At 40.9% G+C, this 13,658-nt stretch overlaps 1 protein-coding gene across 1 annotated transcript in view; it reads left to right on the plus strand.

The window, feature by feature from the left end:
• Positions 1 to 7,818, plus strand: part of LOC123499682 (probable cyclin-dependent serine/threonine-protein kinase DDB_G0292550) — an 18,314-nt gene extending 10,496 nt beyond the window's left edge. The window contains 1 exon segment of the mRNA XM_045248069.1: positions 7,711 to 7,818. Coding sequence (XP_045104004.1) covers positions 7,711 to 7,818 — 108 coding nt within the window.
• The last annotated feature ends 5,840 nt before the right edge of the window (positions 7,819 to 13,658 follow it).

Genomic DNA, 13,658 nt, shown 5'->3' on the forward strand with positions numbered 1-13,658 from the left:
AAATAAAAATGAGTTACATGATCAAGTGGAAGCAAGTGAAGTAATTTCCCTCTCAGTCTGCATTACGAGGCGAGTCCTTCTACTGTTTCACTCATGGGGAGCTTCTCACTCGGATGGCTTTTTTTCTCCTTAACTCTCTTATATATTTTTTTTCTCTACAATGAAGGATAAAAACAGTTATTGTATCTGATGGTCTCTCTCTCTCTCTCTCTCTCTCTCTCTCTCTCTCTCTCTCTCTCTCTCTCTCTCTCTCTCTCTCTCTCTCTCTCTCTGTTGCTTTTCCCTCATGGCTGTCCTTCAGTGTTATTTTCTTCATCCGTTCTTTATTAGCACTGCATAATACACGTGTATAATTTCGTTTATTACCACCTGTTGTCCAAGGTGACTCATGCACTTGTCAACTTTTTCTTTGTCCCCGCGGCCTTGATTATAATTACAGTGTGTGTCTTATGACTTTTCTTAATTAAGGTACAAGACCTGCAATTAATTAATGAACAAGCAGAGTTACGCTACGGATATGAATGAATACTAAATGTGTGAGATCATAATTACTATGCTTGAGCGGCGGTGTGCGTGCGAGGGTGATATACGTATGAACTGTTATGAGAGGTAATAATCACGTTTATAGCGGACATACTAAAGCTGGCACTATCCAAGTCATTCTATACATAGACACACATACATATAGACAGACAGACCGTGTCACACACACACACACACACACACACACACACACACACACACACACACACACACACACACACACACACACACACACACACACACACACACACACACACACACACACACACGTTTTTGACAAGATTATTGAATTAACCTCTAGGAGTGTTAAAAGCAGAATTCAGGAAGCATCTGTGGAGTTGCAGTTAGCGGTAAATTATGTGAGTGTTTACGTGTCCCTGAATAACATCGTTAAAAAGCACAACGCAAACATAATACGGTAATAAAACTGTTAAACGTGATCCGAACTTGTCTTGTATTTATAATTTGGTAATTTCTTAAAGATTAAAGGATTTCTACAGGAATAAATGCAGTGAATAACTGAAAGATGCTTAGTGGCATAAGAGAATGAGAGAAACTAAACTGATATCCATTCAGATATATAAACTAAAAAAAAATCCTACTTGGGTCAAAATTGGTCATATATAAGAGGTCATTCTAACAGTTCATCCTTTAGTCATAAATAAGAGAAGCTTATCCTTTGATCATTAACTTAAAAATCCTTTGTTTTGTCATCAACATAAACATTCCTTCTTTGGTCATCAACATAAAAATCCTCCCTTTGGTTAAAAATAAGAAATAAGAAGAGGTCATCCTATGGTCATCAACATAAAAATTCTTCCTTTGGTCATCAACATAAAAATCCTTCCTTTCGTTAAAATAAGAGGTCATACTATCAGCTCATCCTGTGGTCATAAATAAGAGGAGATCATCCTTTGGTTATCAATTTAGAAAATCCTTCCTTTTGTCATACATAAGAGGTCATCTTTTCATACATAAGAGGAGGTCATCTTTTGGTCATCAACATAAAAATCCTTCCTTTGGTCATCAACGGAAAACGGTATCCCTGGGTCATATATTTCAAAACTCTGTCCTTAAGTCATTAAGTGACCTGAATCCCTCGTTGGGCCAAGGAGTGTACTGCAGGGCTGTAATTACCTTTTCCTCGCTTGTCGCCATAAAGGGGCAGCCTAACAAAGGCTGCTCTTTCTCCTTGCCGGCGGCCTCACCTACCTTCTTCTACTTACCTTCTTCTGTATTTCCAACTTCCTATGACATGACTTAATTTAAGAGGAAGGTCTTAAGACATTTATTCCTTTTTTGGCTAACTCTCTCGGTGAATAGGGGCTACACATTAAGAGGCTTGCCCATTTGCCTCGTCGCTTCCCGGGACTCGAACCCGGGCCCTCTCGATTGTGAGTTGAGCTTGCTTAACACTACACTACGCTGTGTGTGTGTGTGTGTGTGTGTGTGTGTGTGTGTGTGTGTGTGTGTGTGTGTGTGTGTGTGTGTGTGTGTGTGTGTGTGTGTGTGTGTGTGTGTGTGTGTGTGTGTGTGTGTGTGTGTGTGTGTGTGTGTGTGTGTGTGTGTGTGTGTGTGTGTGTGTGTGTGTGTGTGTGTGTGTGTGTGTGTGTGTGTGTGGGCGCGCTTGTGTATGTGAGTGTGTTAAGTTGCATAACGGAGATCTACAATGGCCTCACAGCATGTTTAATTTCTAGATTGTTATAGACGCATTAAACAGTGCACTATTGTTTAACTCTTCAGTGTGTGTGTGTGTGTGTGTGTGTGTGTGTGTGTGTGTGTGTGTGTGTGTGTGTGTGTGTGTGTGTGTGTGTGTGTGTGTGTGTGTGTGCGGGCACGTGTAATCTCTTCCCTACACCAGATATATGCATAACAAGTCACACAAAGCTGCGAGCGACGACCATGACTTATAAAAACCAGTTATACATTCCTCCACCACATACGCCTGATTTTCCCCTGTGATAACCAGGTATTGTTTATTGACGGTCGGGGAGGGGAAAAGTTTTGTGACTATGTGTGTGTGTGTGTGTGTGTGTGTGTGTGTGTCTAGTCATCAGATAAGTGCAGAAAATGGCTACAGTCTTTCCAATTACTTCGCTATGAACACTTGGGAGGAGCAACACACCAGAATGATGACCGCCATAGACCTCATCCCCTCACTAACTCACTTTTGAACCCCACAATGCTCCCTCATCCCAGCTCGCTGCTCCCTCTCTCTCTGACTCAACCCTCACCCTCTTTCTTCCTCCCTCCCCTCGTCGCTGCTGCATATTGTTCTTGGTGTAGGAAAAAATAATAGAATGAAGGTTATAAAATTGCACGGGAGACAGGAAAAAAGCTGAAAAATGTAATAAAGTGAAAAGAATAGTCGATATAAACGCACGATATTTTTTTTCGACCAATTTGCTTTTATCATCCTTGGTCCTATGAAGTACATACGTAGTCTTTGCTTCACATACTTAGAACTGAAAAATGGTCTTGGAAAATTTATTCTCTTCAACTCGAACCCCACGATGCCATGTTTTATACAGCAGATAAGTCAAGTGTGTTCGTATGTGCGTAAGAATGTGTACATTTGTAAACAAAATATGTAATAATGTATGCATTATTAGATCACGTTCAAAATACCACACCAAAAAGAAAATGTTAGTGTAAAAATGTATATATCTATGTTTCAGGACGCAAAGATTCCTGAAATACAGAGAAGTTCTTGTTGCAGCGTTGGATTGAGTCAGTGTGGTATGTAGTTTATGCATTTCTATTTCGAGAGCGTTTCGATGAAAGAAAATGTTCAGTGTTAGTAACTTTTAAGATACTCTACAGCCTAAATATACAGAATAACAGCTCACTGAGTCTCAGACATACAAAGCTCAGGACTTAGGGCAGCATGAATAGGAACTGGATTCAATATAAATGTACTGCACTGCACATATATATCATATATGTAGAGTACGTAGCTATATACACAAAGAAATCACGAATAACTGAAATACAGAAAACATCTTTATCCCACAGATGTGACCTGGTTTGCGGTAGTGATGAAGAGATAACAGCAGTAATGCTTTTCATAGAGAGAGAGAGAGAGAGAGAGAGAGAGAGAGAGAGAGAGAGAGAGAGAGAGAGAGAGAGAGAGAGAGAGAGAGAGAGAGAGAGAGAGAGAGAGAGAGAGAGAGAGAGAGAGAGAGAGAGAGAGAGAGAGAGAGAGAGAGAGAGAGAGAGAGAGAGAGAGAGAGAGAGAGAGAGAGAGAGAGAGAGAGAGAGAGAGAGAGAGAGAGTGTGTGTGTGTGTGTGTGTGTGTGTGTGTGTGTGTGTGTGTGTGTGTGTGTGTGTGTGTGTGTGTGTGTGTGTGTGTGTGTGTTCAAGTTCAGAAAAAAAAACATACAGATACATTTAATAATCAAAGCATTTGAAAGAAAGTTGTAAGGAAATCACACACACACACACACACACACACACACAAACGAAAAAAAAATGTGTTCAGCTAATAAAGAGATTGATCGTTTCAGCTGATTGGATCTGCGGCGAGAACACAACAACACCTTTGACAGCTTCTCCAGCGGCACAATGACCCTGCTTACCGACAAGGGAAACGGGATGCTGGCACTGATTGGATTCTCATCGCCGCCTCCACAATAAAGCTTGGTGGCTCCTCTTGACAGGAGAGTACCGGGACGCTGTGGTAGAACTAGCCAGCCCAGATCCAGCAATGCAAGTATATCATTATGACTTGAATTATATGTTTGACGTGTTTTGTCTTCATGGTATTAAGTGCAATTTCTCACAATATAGTTTTGAGTGCGTGAAAAACTGACAACACAAACGAGTGAAAATAAGTTCTCTTACCATTTGCGAAGAGATAAAGTTCGTGACTTTCCTTTGTACGGTTACCTTTCAGTGGTTCTACAGTTCTGCTACCATAACTGATCAAATTGTGCTTACAAAATTAGTCAAAGAAAACCTGAGACTGTTTTCTCTCAGAATATCTTATATGTATGTTATGTGCTCAAAAATTTATAGTGAAAAAATAAATAGACTATGTAGGGCCAGTGTACCTGACTCAGCAACTTTTTTAAAAATATAGTTGTGAAAATATCTAAATATACAACAGTGAATCGGGTCGATGCAAATGGAACACAAACAGCATGTCATCTTCCCCCAATACCCCCATTCTCTCTCTCCACCCCGTACCACTCCTCCCCGCCACTCAGCCCCCAAAGCGCCCGGCAGCGAGGGTCCAATCATTTTCTCTTTTCATCACGTTCACCACGAAAGCTGTTCCATCACCTTCACTACGAGAGTCTGTTTCCAATTACGTGAAGATAGTAGTTTGCCGACAAGACGAATGTGTTCCTCCTCTTCCTCCACCTTCCCTCCTTCCATCCATCCTTCCCTCATCGTTTTGCCTCTCACCCACCTGGATCCCTCACCTGCCCTACTTCAATCCGCACACTATTCTTTATTACAAAGAGACCGTAAGACAATGTCCTGTTCTAAATTTGAAGTGAATACTAATGATTTTTACTCGAAATGTTGGTATGTATAGCATGATTTCTTATTCAAATATTATTTTCCTCATTCTCACCCTACTATTCAAATTATGAGAGAAGGTGCTTATACACTCCTCTTCTTTATTATATTTCGTCTCCTTTCCATGCCAACCCAAAACGTCTGCTATGATCAAAGAAATATATAACACAAGGCAAAACGTATTCAGAAGCTATTGTCTGGATATAAGCCTCTATCTTCATAAATTATTACTACTGATATTGTGGATTACTGTAAACAATACAGTTCTGAATGAGCAATGTGCTATAATGAGAGAAGCATGATATTGAAACACCTGACTGATAAAGATTACATGAACTATGAATGCAAGTTCTGTTTTGCCATGTTTAATGGAGGCGGTGGCATAGTGGATAAGGTAGTGAGCGTGGGATCGGGCAGACGTCCACGCGTAGGTTTGAATCCCACCACGTGTCGCCTTGATACTTTGCCATTTGTCGAGTGGTTTAAAGTTACCTACATGTCACCATGATATCCAGGTTTTAGGTGATTACACCAAAGATGCCCTTGGGTGGTGATATGGGCCCTAAATATAGATATAAATGAAATTGCATGCGCAACTAATGGGTAGATACTTAACACCGCTTCCAAATACTCTTCAAATTACCTACAGGTGTTATAGACCAGAACATAAAAAAATCTTCATAAGGAGAAGTCATTGGAAGCTTGACAACAAACGTAGTTCTGGAAAAGAATCGTAAAACAACGAATCGCTTCATCACCGGGACCGTTTCGAGTTTTCATTAAAATTATGTTTGCAAAGGTAAAGGTATATTTAGCAGTCTCCTCAATGATAAAGCAAAACTTCACTAACAAAACAAGTCTGACAGAAACTAGTATGTATCTAGAATTAGCATCTATATGTAATACATCTGTATCACACATCCCTCTTATCAGATAAGAGGAAATAGTAAAGTTTAGTGAATAAGACCAATACTTGACATGAAATCATAATGAATTGCGTAGAATTAAACTTTGTACATATTCATTTTCACAGCAGACTTATTCGCAAAAAAAGTTAGGTTCGTAATTGCTAACGTGAGTGAGAGTCGCTTGCCTAATAAATACTGACAACACTGATGGACAAGAAAGTGAGGGACACATCCCGCTGGCCGACGGCTGGCAGACTGAGACAAAAGGTGCTTTCTGAAGCTAAAAGAGCGTGTGTACCTTTGAGGCAAGTTAGGCCAGCACTTCCACGGAATGCGATTAACTTACTCGTGTAATTTGGTTTGTGTGAAAATCCTCAAAGCTTCTGACATAAACGGAATCGAAATGGAGCCAACTTGAATGCTATTTGAATAGTAGCATTTAGTTTCCTCCCTAACCGACGTTGTATTCTTCTTTTCGGTGAATTTCAACGTTTGTTCTAGGAAATATTATGTTGAGACCCGAAACCTTCTTAAATACTTAACTTCTACGCGCTTTGGTACACGTGGAGCCAGTTTGAACAGTAATCCTCTTGTTCTATTCACTTACTCTTTAAGAATGATTGATCGACGGAACTGAGTAAGTCCTGAACACCGACTCTCTGTTATTCCAAATTTATTATGTTTCGTTCCTTTTTTTTTTTTTGTTCTGTAATTAAAGTATTAAGTTTCTTTCATATCTTTGTTTGCCTATGTGACTGTCTATCTGACTCTGTCCGACCATTTCTATTTTTCCTCGGAATATGATGTTATAAAATATATTTTATTTGATTTTTAATCTCATTTCAGGCTTCTCTATCATTACAGGTTAACTTTCGAATTAATCTTACATCATCTTTTTTTTTCCCTAATAGTGTCCATTCCACTCCAAGGTCCTTTTCAGAACTTATCAACTCATCTCATTTTAATTTCTCTATCTCTTTCCCGTTAAATATTCCCCGTTCTCCTTCCAGTCTTCTTTAATGCTTTGCCCCATCATTCCTTTCCCTCTCATCATCTTTCTCTCTTATTTACCTTGTTTTTTTTTCCCGTCTATCTGCCAATTATTTTCTTATCCTCCTTTGCCTTCGTCTCTTTCGCTCTTATCTTCACTCTCCTCTTTCCCTTACCATCTCAGTCACTCTTATCTTAGACTTTCCTCTGTTGCCCTCCTCCTGCAATCCTTCTCCTCGACCAACACCACCTCCACCACCCCCCACCACAACAGGCCTCGTATTTCTCAGTCTCACAATGTCAACAGCAGCACACTACCGATTCCCCGGTAAGTGTCCGGTGATTGTGTTGGTCCTCCCAGCTCTGTTTGCCATCTTGAGGAACGCTAACTTCCTCTAGATCGTTTGCCTTGCCGTTGGCTTTCCTGTCGCTAGTTTCTCCCCTTGTCTGATGGAGGCTTCGGCTGTAGTTACTGGCGAGAGTGGGTTTGTGTTGTGTTCTTTATCATCCTTCCTTTTTCTTTCTTGCTTGGGCTTGTGCTTGTCTTTGTTTCTGTAAGCTTGTTTATCAAATCCTCTCTCTCTCTCTCTCTCTCTCTCTCTCTCTCTCTCTCTCTCTCTCTCTCTCTCTCTCTCTCTCTCTCCACATTAAGTCTCGTTTCTGTACGGAAAATGATAAATGACAGTTTACAAAGACTTATTACGACTTGTATGTGAGCTTCCACCTTTTATCTTTCCCTCAGACAACGCCACACCAGGTTTTGATTAGATCTCAGAAAATTAGTGGAGCTGCCGCCGCCTGCCACACCCCAGACCGGCGGCACAAAGTCACTAATGAGTCTTTCCAGTGAATTATGGAGATGCCAGTGCGTAGGGAAGCGTCTCTAGTATGTAGATGAGTACGTTAAGAGGATACACAGATGAGATATATTGAGTACGCTTAATATATGTCTTTAACATTAAAAAGTAAGAGGATGCTTCTTTGTATCATATATAGAAGAGCAGGACAAGAGAGATTTGAACATGCATGGCCAGGTCGTTGCCCTCCTTCGCCATTCTCGTAGTAATAACCTATGGCACGCGTGAAAGACTTATTAGCAATTATTTTAAAAGACAAGGGTTGATGGTTCTCTTAGGCCCGAGGAGTCATTAGTGCCAGGTGCCCCGCGCTGAACTTTTCATAGCATGAGTAATGGAAGAGGTCATAAGGACAGTGGCACGGCCTTTTTATTATTTTTTTCCGCCACAACCTCCGCCCTCCAGACATATTTCCTGCTAATGTGACAAAGCGACATTTCTCACAGCCGTACTTCACGTTAATGCCTTTATTATCACCTTTATTGGCCGTCCTTTACAAAGCTGTGAGGGGGTAGAGATAACACTTATCAGAAGGAAAAATTAGGTAAAAAATTACACTAAATATTCAGCTTGCTTTCATCCCGAATGACTATCTTCATTTTCAATGTTAGGTTACCTAGTATATCTGATATAATGGAATGTGTGTGTGTGTGTGTGTGTGTGATTCACCTCGGTCATCTGCTGGTCACCCAGCCAGTCTTCCCCATTACGGAGCGAGCTCAAAGCTCATAGACCGATCTTCGGGTAGGACTGAGACCACACCACACTCCACACATCGGGAAAGCGAGGCCACAACCCCTCGAGTTACATCCCGTACCTATTTACTGCTAGGTGAACAGGGGCTACACATTAAGAGGCTTGCCCATTTGCCTCGCCGCTTACCCGGATTCGAATCCGGCCCTCTCGATTGTGAGTCGAGCGTGCTAACCACTACACTACGCGGTGTGTGTGTGTGTGTGTGTGTGTGTGTGTTTTACTGTTTGATCTGCTGCAGTCTCTGACAAGACAGCCAGACGTTACCCTACGGAACGAGCTCAGAGCTCATTATTTCCGATCTTCGGATAGGCCTGAGACCAGGCACACACCACACACCGGGACAACAAGGTCACAACTCCTCGATTTACATCCCGTACCTACTCACTGCTAGATGAACAGGGACTACACGTGAAAGGAGACACACCCAAATATCTCCACCCGGCCGGGGAATCGAACCCGGTCCTCTGGTTTGTGAAGCCAGCGCTCTAACCACTGAGCTACCGGGTGTGTGTGTGTGTGTGTGTGTGTGTGTGTGTGTGTGTGTGTGTGTGTGTGCGCGCGCGCGCGCGCATGCGCGTGTGCACTAGCGTTTAGCTGATATTCTTAGATAATGAATAAGATAAAGAGTGGAGGAAAAGAGAGAGCGGAAGGTAAGTGTTGGAGCTGAGTAAGTGAGTGAGTGAGTCACAGAGGTTAGAGGATAGATAGATAGTTGGTGGTGTGCTTTAAACATGTCAATGCGTCTTTGTTCGCGTGCATAAGCGTACATCATTACCAGTGTCTTATAAGTCTGCGTCGTTACCGGTGGCCTAAGTAACACTGAACACATTCCTCACTTTGTCATAAATCCTGTCAAAATCTCTGCTTCGTGACTGACACCAACACGATAGTCTGTCGTGTCGCAGCTACCTCCTGAGGTCACTTCCTCCATGCAGAAACATGAAAAAATAAGCTAAAAAAAATTAAAATAAAAAGAGCAGCCCAGAATTGCAAACAACGTTTCCTGCGTAGAAGCTTCTTCCAGGAAAAGAAAAAAAAGAACGATCGATGATGAAGTTATTAACTACTTTTATGGCAAAAAGAAGCATTTTACTACAGTCGTGTTGTCTAGTTGAAAATAGTGTCTGTTTTATATGTGTTTCATAACAAGACATAATTTATCTCACAGCACGGTCTTCGAGTTACGTCAAGGATATCGTGTTTACGGTGCACCGGACACTAACTAACCTCAGTGGCATAATATTTTTTAGAACTTATTGCAAAATTCTTCAATAAAATTGTATTTTTTACTAAATCCATATTTCCTTTAGTGTGTTTTTTTAAGAGAAAAAAATACTAACAAAACCTGGTATTACTGTGATGCTTGCAATATAAATCGCTGTAAGCCACAAGCTTGTTCTGTCCGACTAACATAATACACATCTGTTCGCCTCCGCATTAGGCACCACATGTTTTGTTTTTTCTTCCTATTTTGAATAATCTTTAAGTTCATGTAAATTAAATACCCGACATATACTTTAAACGAATGTTTTGATATTTTTCTTATTGTAATTTTCCTTATAATCAAATTCTTTCTGTCACATTCCCGTTTTCCCGAAGCCACTTCAGGAGGAGGAAAAGATATAAGTAAAAAAGATATAAATAAAAAAATAATAAAAAAATAACAACTTCATGAATAACCTCACTAAACATTCATATAGTATCTTATACGTTATATTATATCATATCATTTCATAAAACATACCTTTGCGCTTATAACTACTTCTCTTCTGCTTATCTGTCTCTCTACCAGCCTGCATGTGTGTCTGTCTGTAACATACCAACATCTATTTTCAATAAAAGAAAATGAATACACCACATCTAAAATAACTCACTTTCGAGACTGATTTTCAACAAGAATTGTTATTATTCAGTTAAAATGAACTGTTGCAAGACTTTACATTAAATAAAATAAAAAATTCCAGCCATTACCTTCTATTGATATATTCTAAGCACATAATAAGAAATTCTGCTTAAGGGGATCTGATCGTAACTTTTTTATTTCTTAAGGTGTTTGTTAGTTCTCGTAGCGTCCTTGAGGCAGCAGCAAAGTGAACGACGTCGTGCTAAGGACAACTTAAACGATAACACTAAACCACGCTGCACAATATTTTCTCAAGATTTAGTGAGGAAGTTTACGGAAAAAAAGAAAGAAGTTAAAACCCGCTTATTTATGATTAGCAGTGTCCACAGCTTTGCCGCTAAGTCTCTCAATCCAGCCTCGTCTCTGTCTTGCCACCATTGACTCTGTTCTCATTTCTTCCCTCCTCATTCCCTCTTCTCTCCCTTCCAGACCCCTTCCCTTACCTTTCAGAGAGGGGATCTGCAGTGGACCTTTGCTGTTAGTTTTTTTATCTCCCGTTTTCCTCATCCGATTATTTCACGCCAAACATGTGGCTGTAATGATAGCTGGGGCGCAGCGGGATTACAGCCTCTGCCAGGAAGGGTTAGAGAAACGTCACACGCAGGCTGCCTCCGAGGCACACACACCGGGTAGTGTAGTGGTTAGCACGCTCGACTCACAATCGAGAGGGTCCGGGTTCGAGTCCCGGAAAGCGGCGAGGCAAATGGGCAAGCCTCTTAATGTGTCGCACCTGTTCACCTAGCAGTAAATAGGTACTGGATGGAACTTGAGGGGTTGTGGCCTCGCTTTCCCGGTGTGTGGAGTGTGTTGTGGTCTCAGTCCTACCCGAAGATCGGTCTATGAGCTCTGAGCTCGCTCCGTAATGGGGAAGATTGGATGGGTAACCAGCAGGCGACCGAGGTGGTGAGGCCTGATGGTCGAGCTCCATGTTTACAAATGGAGAGGCGCACCTCACTAAAACCCCAATATTTGGCCCGATGTTTCGTGTGTTGAACCTCCAGAACAAGGCTTATACAGACCAACTTTGATCATCTTACGACATGTTAAAATAAAAAAAATAAAAAATTAGACACATTAAGGCTCCTATTCTACAATAGTGAACGAAACTAAAGATAAGATAAGATTAAACTTAGGTGCACGTAGTTTCGTTTTTCTTCCGCAAAAAAAAGTTACGTGAGTAAAGATTAAAGATGAAAGGGCTTGCAGTGGTGAAAAAGGCAGTGTCACAAAATCTTTCAGTAACTGAGAAAGGTGAATTCAGTGGAAGCAAGGCCGACATTTCTGTCATCAAATCATTACAAACATGATGATCGTTCCCTTGATCTAGTAAATAGTTGATGCAAAATAATAAAAAGACACTGCACTTTAACTTTAGTGGTAATACTAAAAATAAAGAAATGTATGTTTTTATGACGCTGAGGTGATTAACTTTTTTTGTAAGTAATTACAGAAAATGTTGCGTGTTTAGGTGTGGTCCTTCACGATGGCACGGTGCAGGTTATTTATCGGAACACGGCGTGAAAGACGGATACGAAAAAAGAAAAGAAAGAGAGAGAGAAAGGAGAGGGATACAATAGGCAAGACCATGTGAATGGCAGGGATAAGAATGGGGTGGAGAAGAAGAGGAAAAGGAATAGAAAAATGTCTGAAAAACAGACCTACATTAATACTGAAACTTCCAAAAAGTTGAAAATATAAAATTGTGGTTAATTTCTAAGCAAAAAGGAAAGGAACAGGTGATATGAAATTCAGATATAAAAAAAAAAAAAATATGTGCCCCACGAAAATCAACCAAAAATGTACAGAACAAATAAAGAATCCGAAGTTCAAATGCTACCAAACGAAAAGTCTCGATATGAATGCATATCTTTTTTTAATAAAACTATGATTATTCCCGTTCGTGGAGGGCAAGTCTGACCCTCCACGTCATAAAGGCCACTGGGCCATAGACGCTCCACTGGCTCCCCACCTAATGGGGCGTGCATAACAAGGCGTCTGCAAGGCACCTTGTTAGTGCAGATCCTCCGAATCCAAGGTTACAAAAGCACTAATGAAGCACCCTGGAGGACCAGATGAGGGATGTGAAGGCACAGGTGGAAAGCAAGATGGAGGAGAAGGAACATGATATAGTGGAAGATGTACAAGAGGGAAATACGTAGGTAGAGAATGGGAATGATGGAAGATACTCTAGAAACGGAGATATGATAAACTATTTCTGTTCAGAGTTGGAGAAATGTCATTACAATTCAGAGGAAGTAAAAAGACAGATGCGTACAGGCAAGTCATATAGAAGCTTACGAAAGACAAGTACAAGAGATGGAAGGAGAGAGAGGCTCTAAAAGTACACAGCAGAGGAAGAAAGTTTTAGCGTCAAGAATCGGAAAATAATAATGGATCATTATTTTCTTTTTGTATTGAGTAAAACCTGCGCAAACTAACGAATTTTTCTAACCCACCGATTTTTCTCTTTCTCTTCCTACTCCTGCTCTTCCTCCTCCTCATCTTCCTCCAGCTCGACCAAGAATGATAATAGAAAAATTCTTGCACTTAATGTCATAAAAACACTCAATTCACACAGCTCACCATCTCGTCTTGAACATGTGGCGCTCGCTTCTCTTTCCTTCTCTCCCATCATTTTCCTCTTCAAATCTTTCCTCTAAAAATTGCATCAAATATCTTACTCCTCATCCTTTCTCTTCTCTCACTACTTATCTTTCTTTCTTAATTTTATCTTGCTTTTCTTTGTTTGTTCTCTTCTTGCTTCCATTTATATTTCCCAGTCCTTCACTTTTGTCATATATCCTCATCATTCTTTTCCATTTTCCTCCCCCACCAGACTCCTATTTTCCTTCTTTTCTATTTTCTTTATCTTTCTTTTTATAATCTTCCTTTTCCTCTCTCTCTCTCTCTCTCTCTCTCTCTCTCTCTCTCTCTCTCTCTCTCTCTCTCTCTCTCTCTCTCTCTCTCTCTCTCTCTCTCTCTCTCTCTCTCTCTCTCTATTCCCCCCTCGTCCCCAGGGAAAGGCGCCCCACCCTGGGACTCGCACATATTCACCCTCAGGACGCTACTCACACGCTCACTCGCTCCAAATTAGCCCAAACAAAGGATTCAATTAAAGTTGTGTGATGACCCGCGAGAGACTGTGTCGATCCGTGGAGGCAGTGAGGTGAGGGA

This window comes from Portunus trituberculatus, chromosome 50, assembly GCF_017591435.1.
Source record: "Portunus trituberculatus isolate SZX2019 chromosome 50, ASM1759143v1, whole genome shotgun sequence".
Classification (NCBI taxonomy): Eukaryota; Metazoa; Arthropoda; class Malacostraca; order Decapoda; family Portunidae; genus Portunus; species Portunus trituberculatus.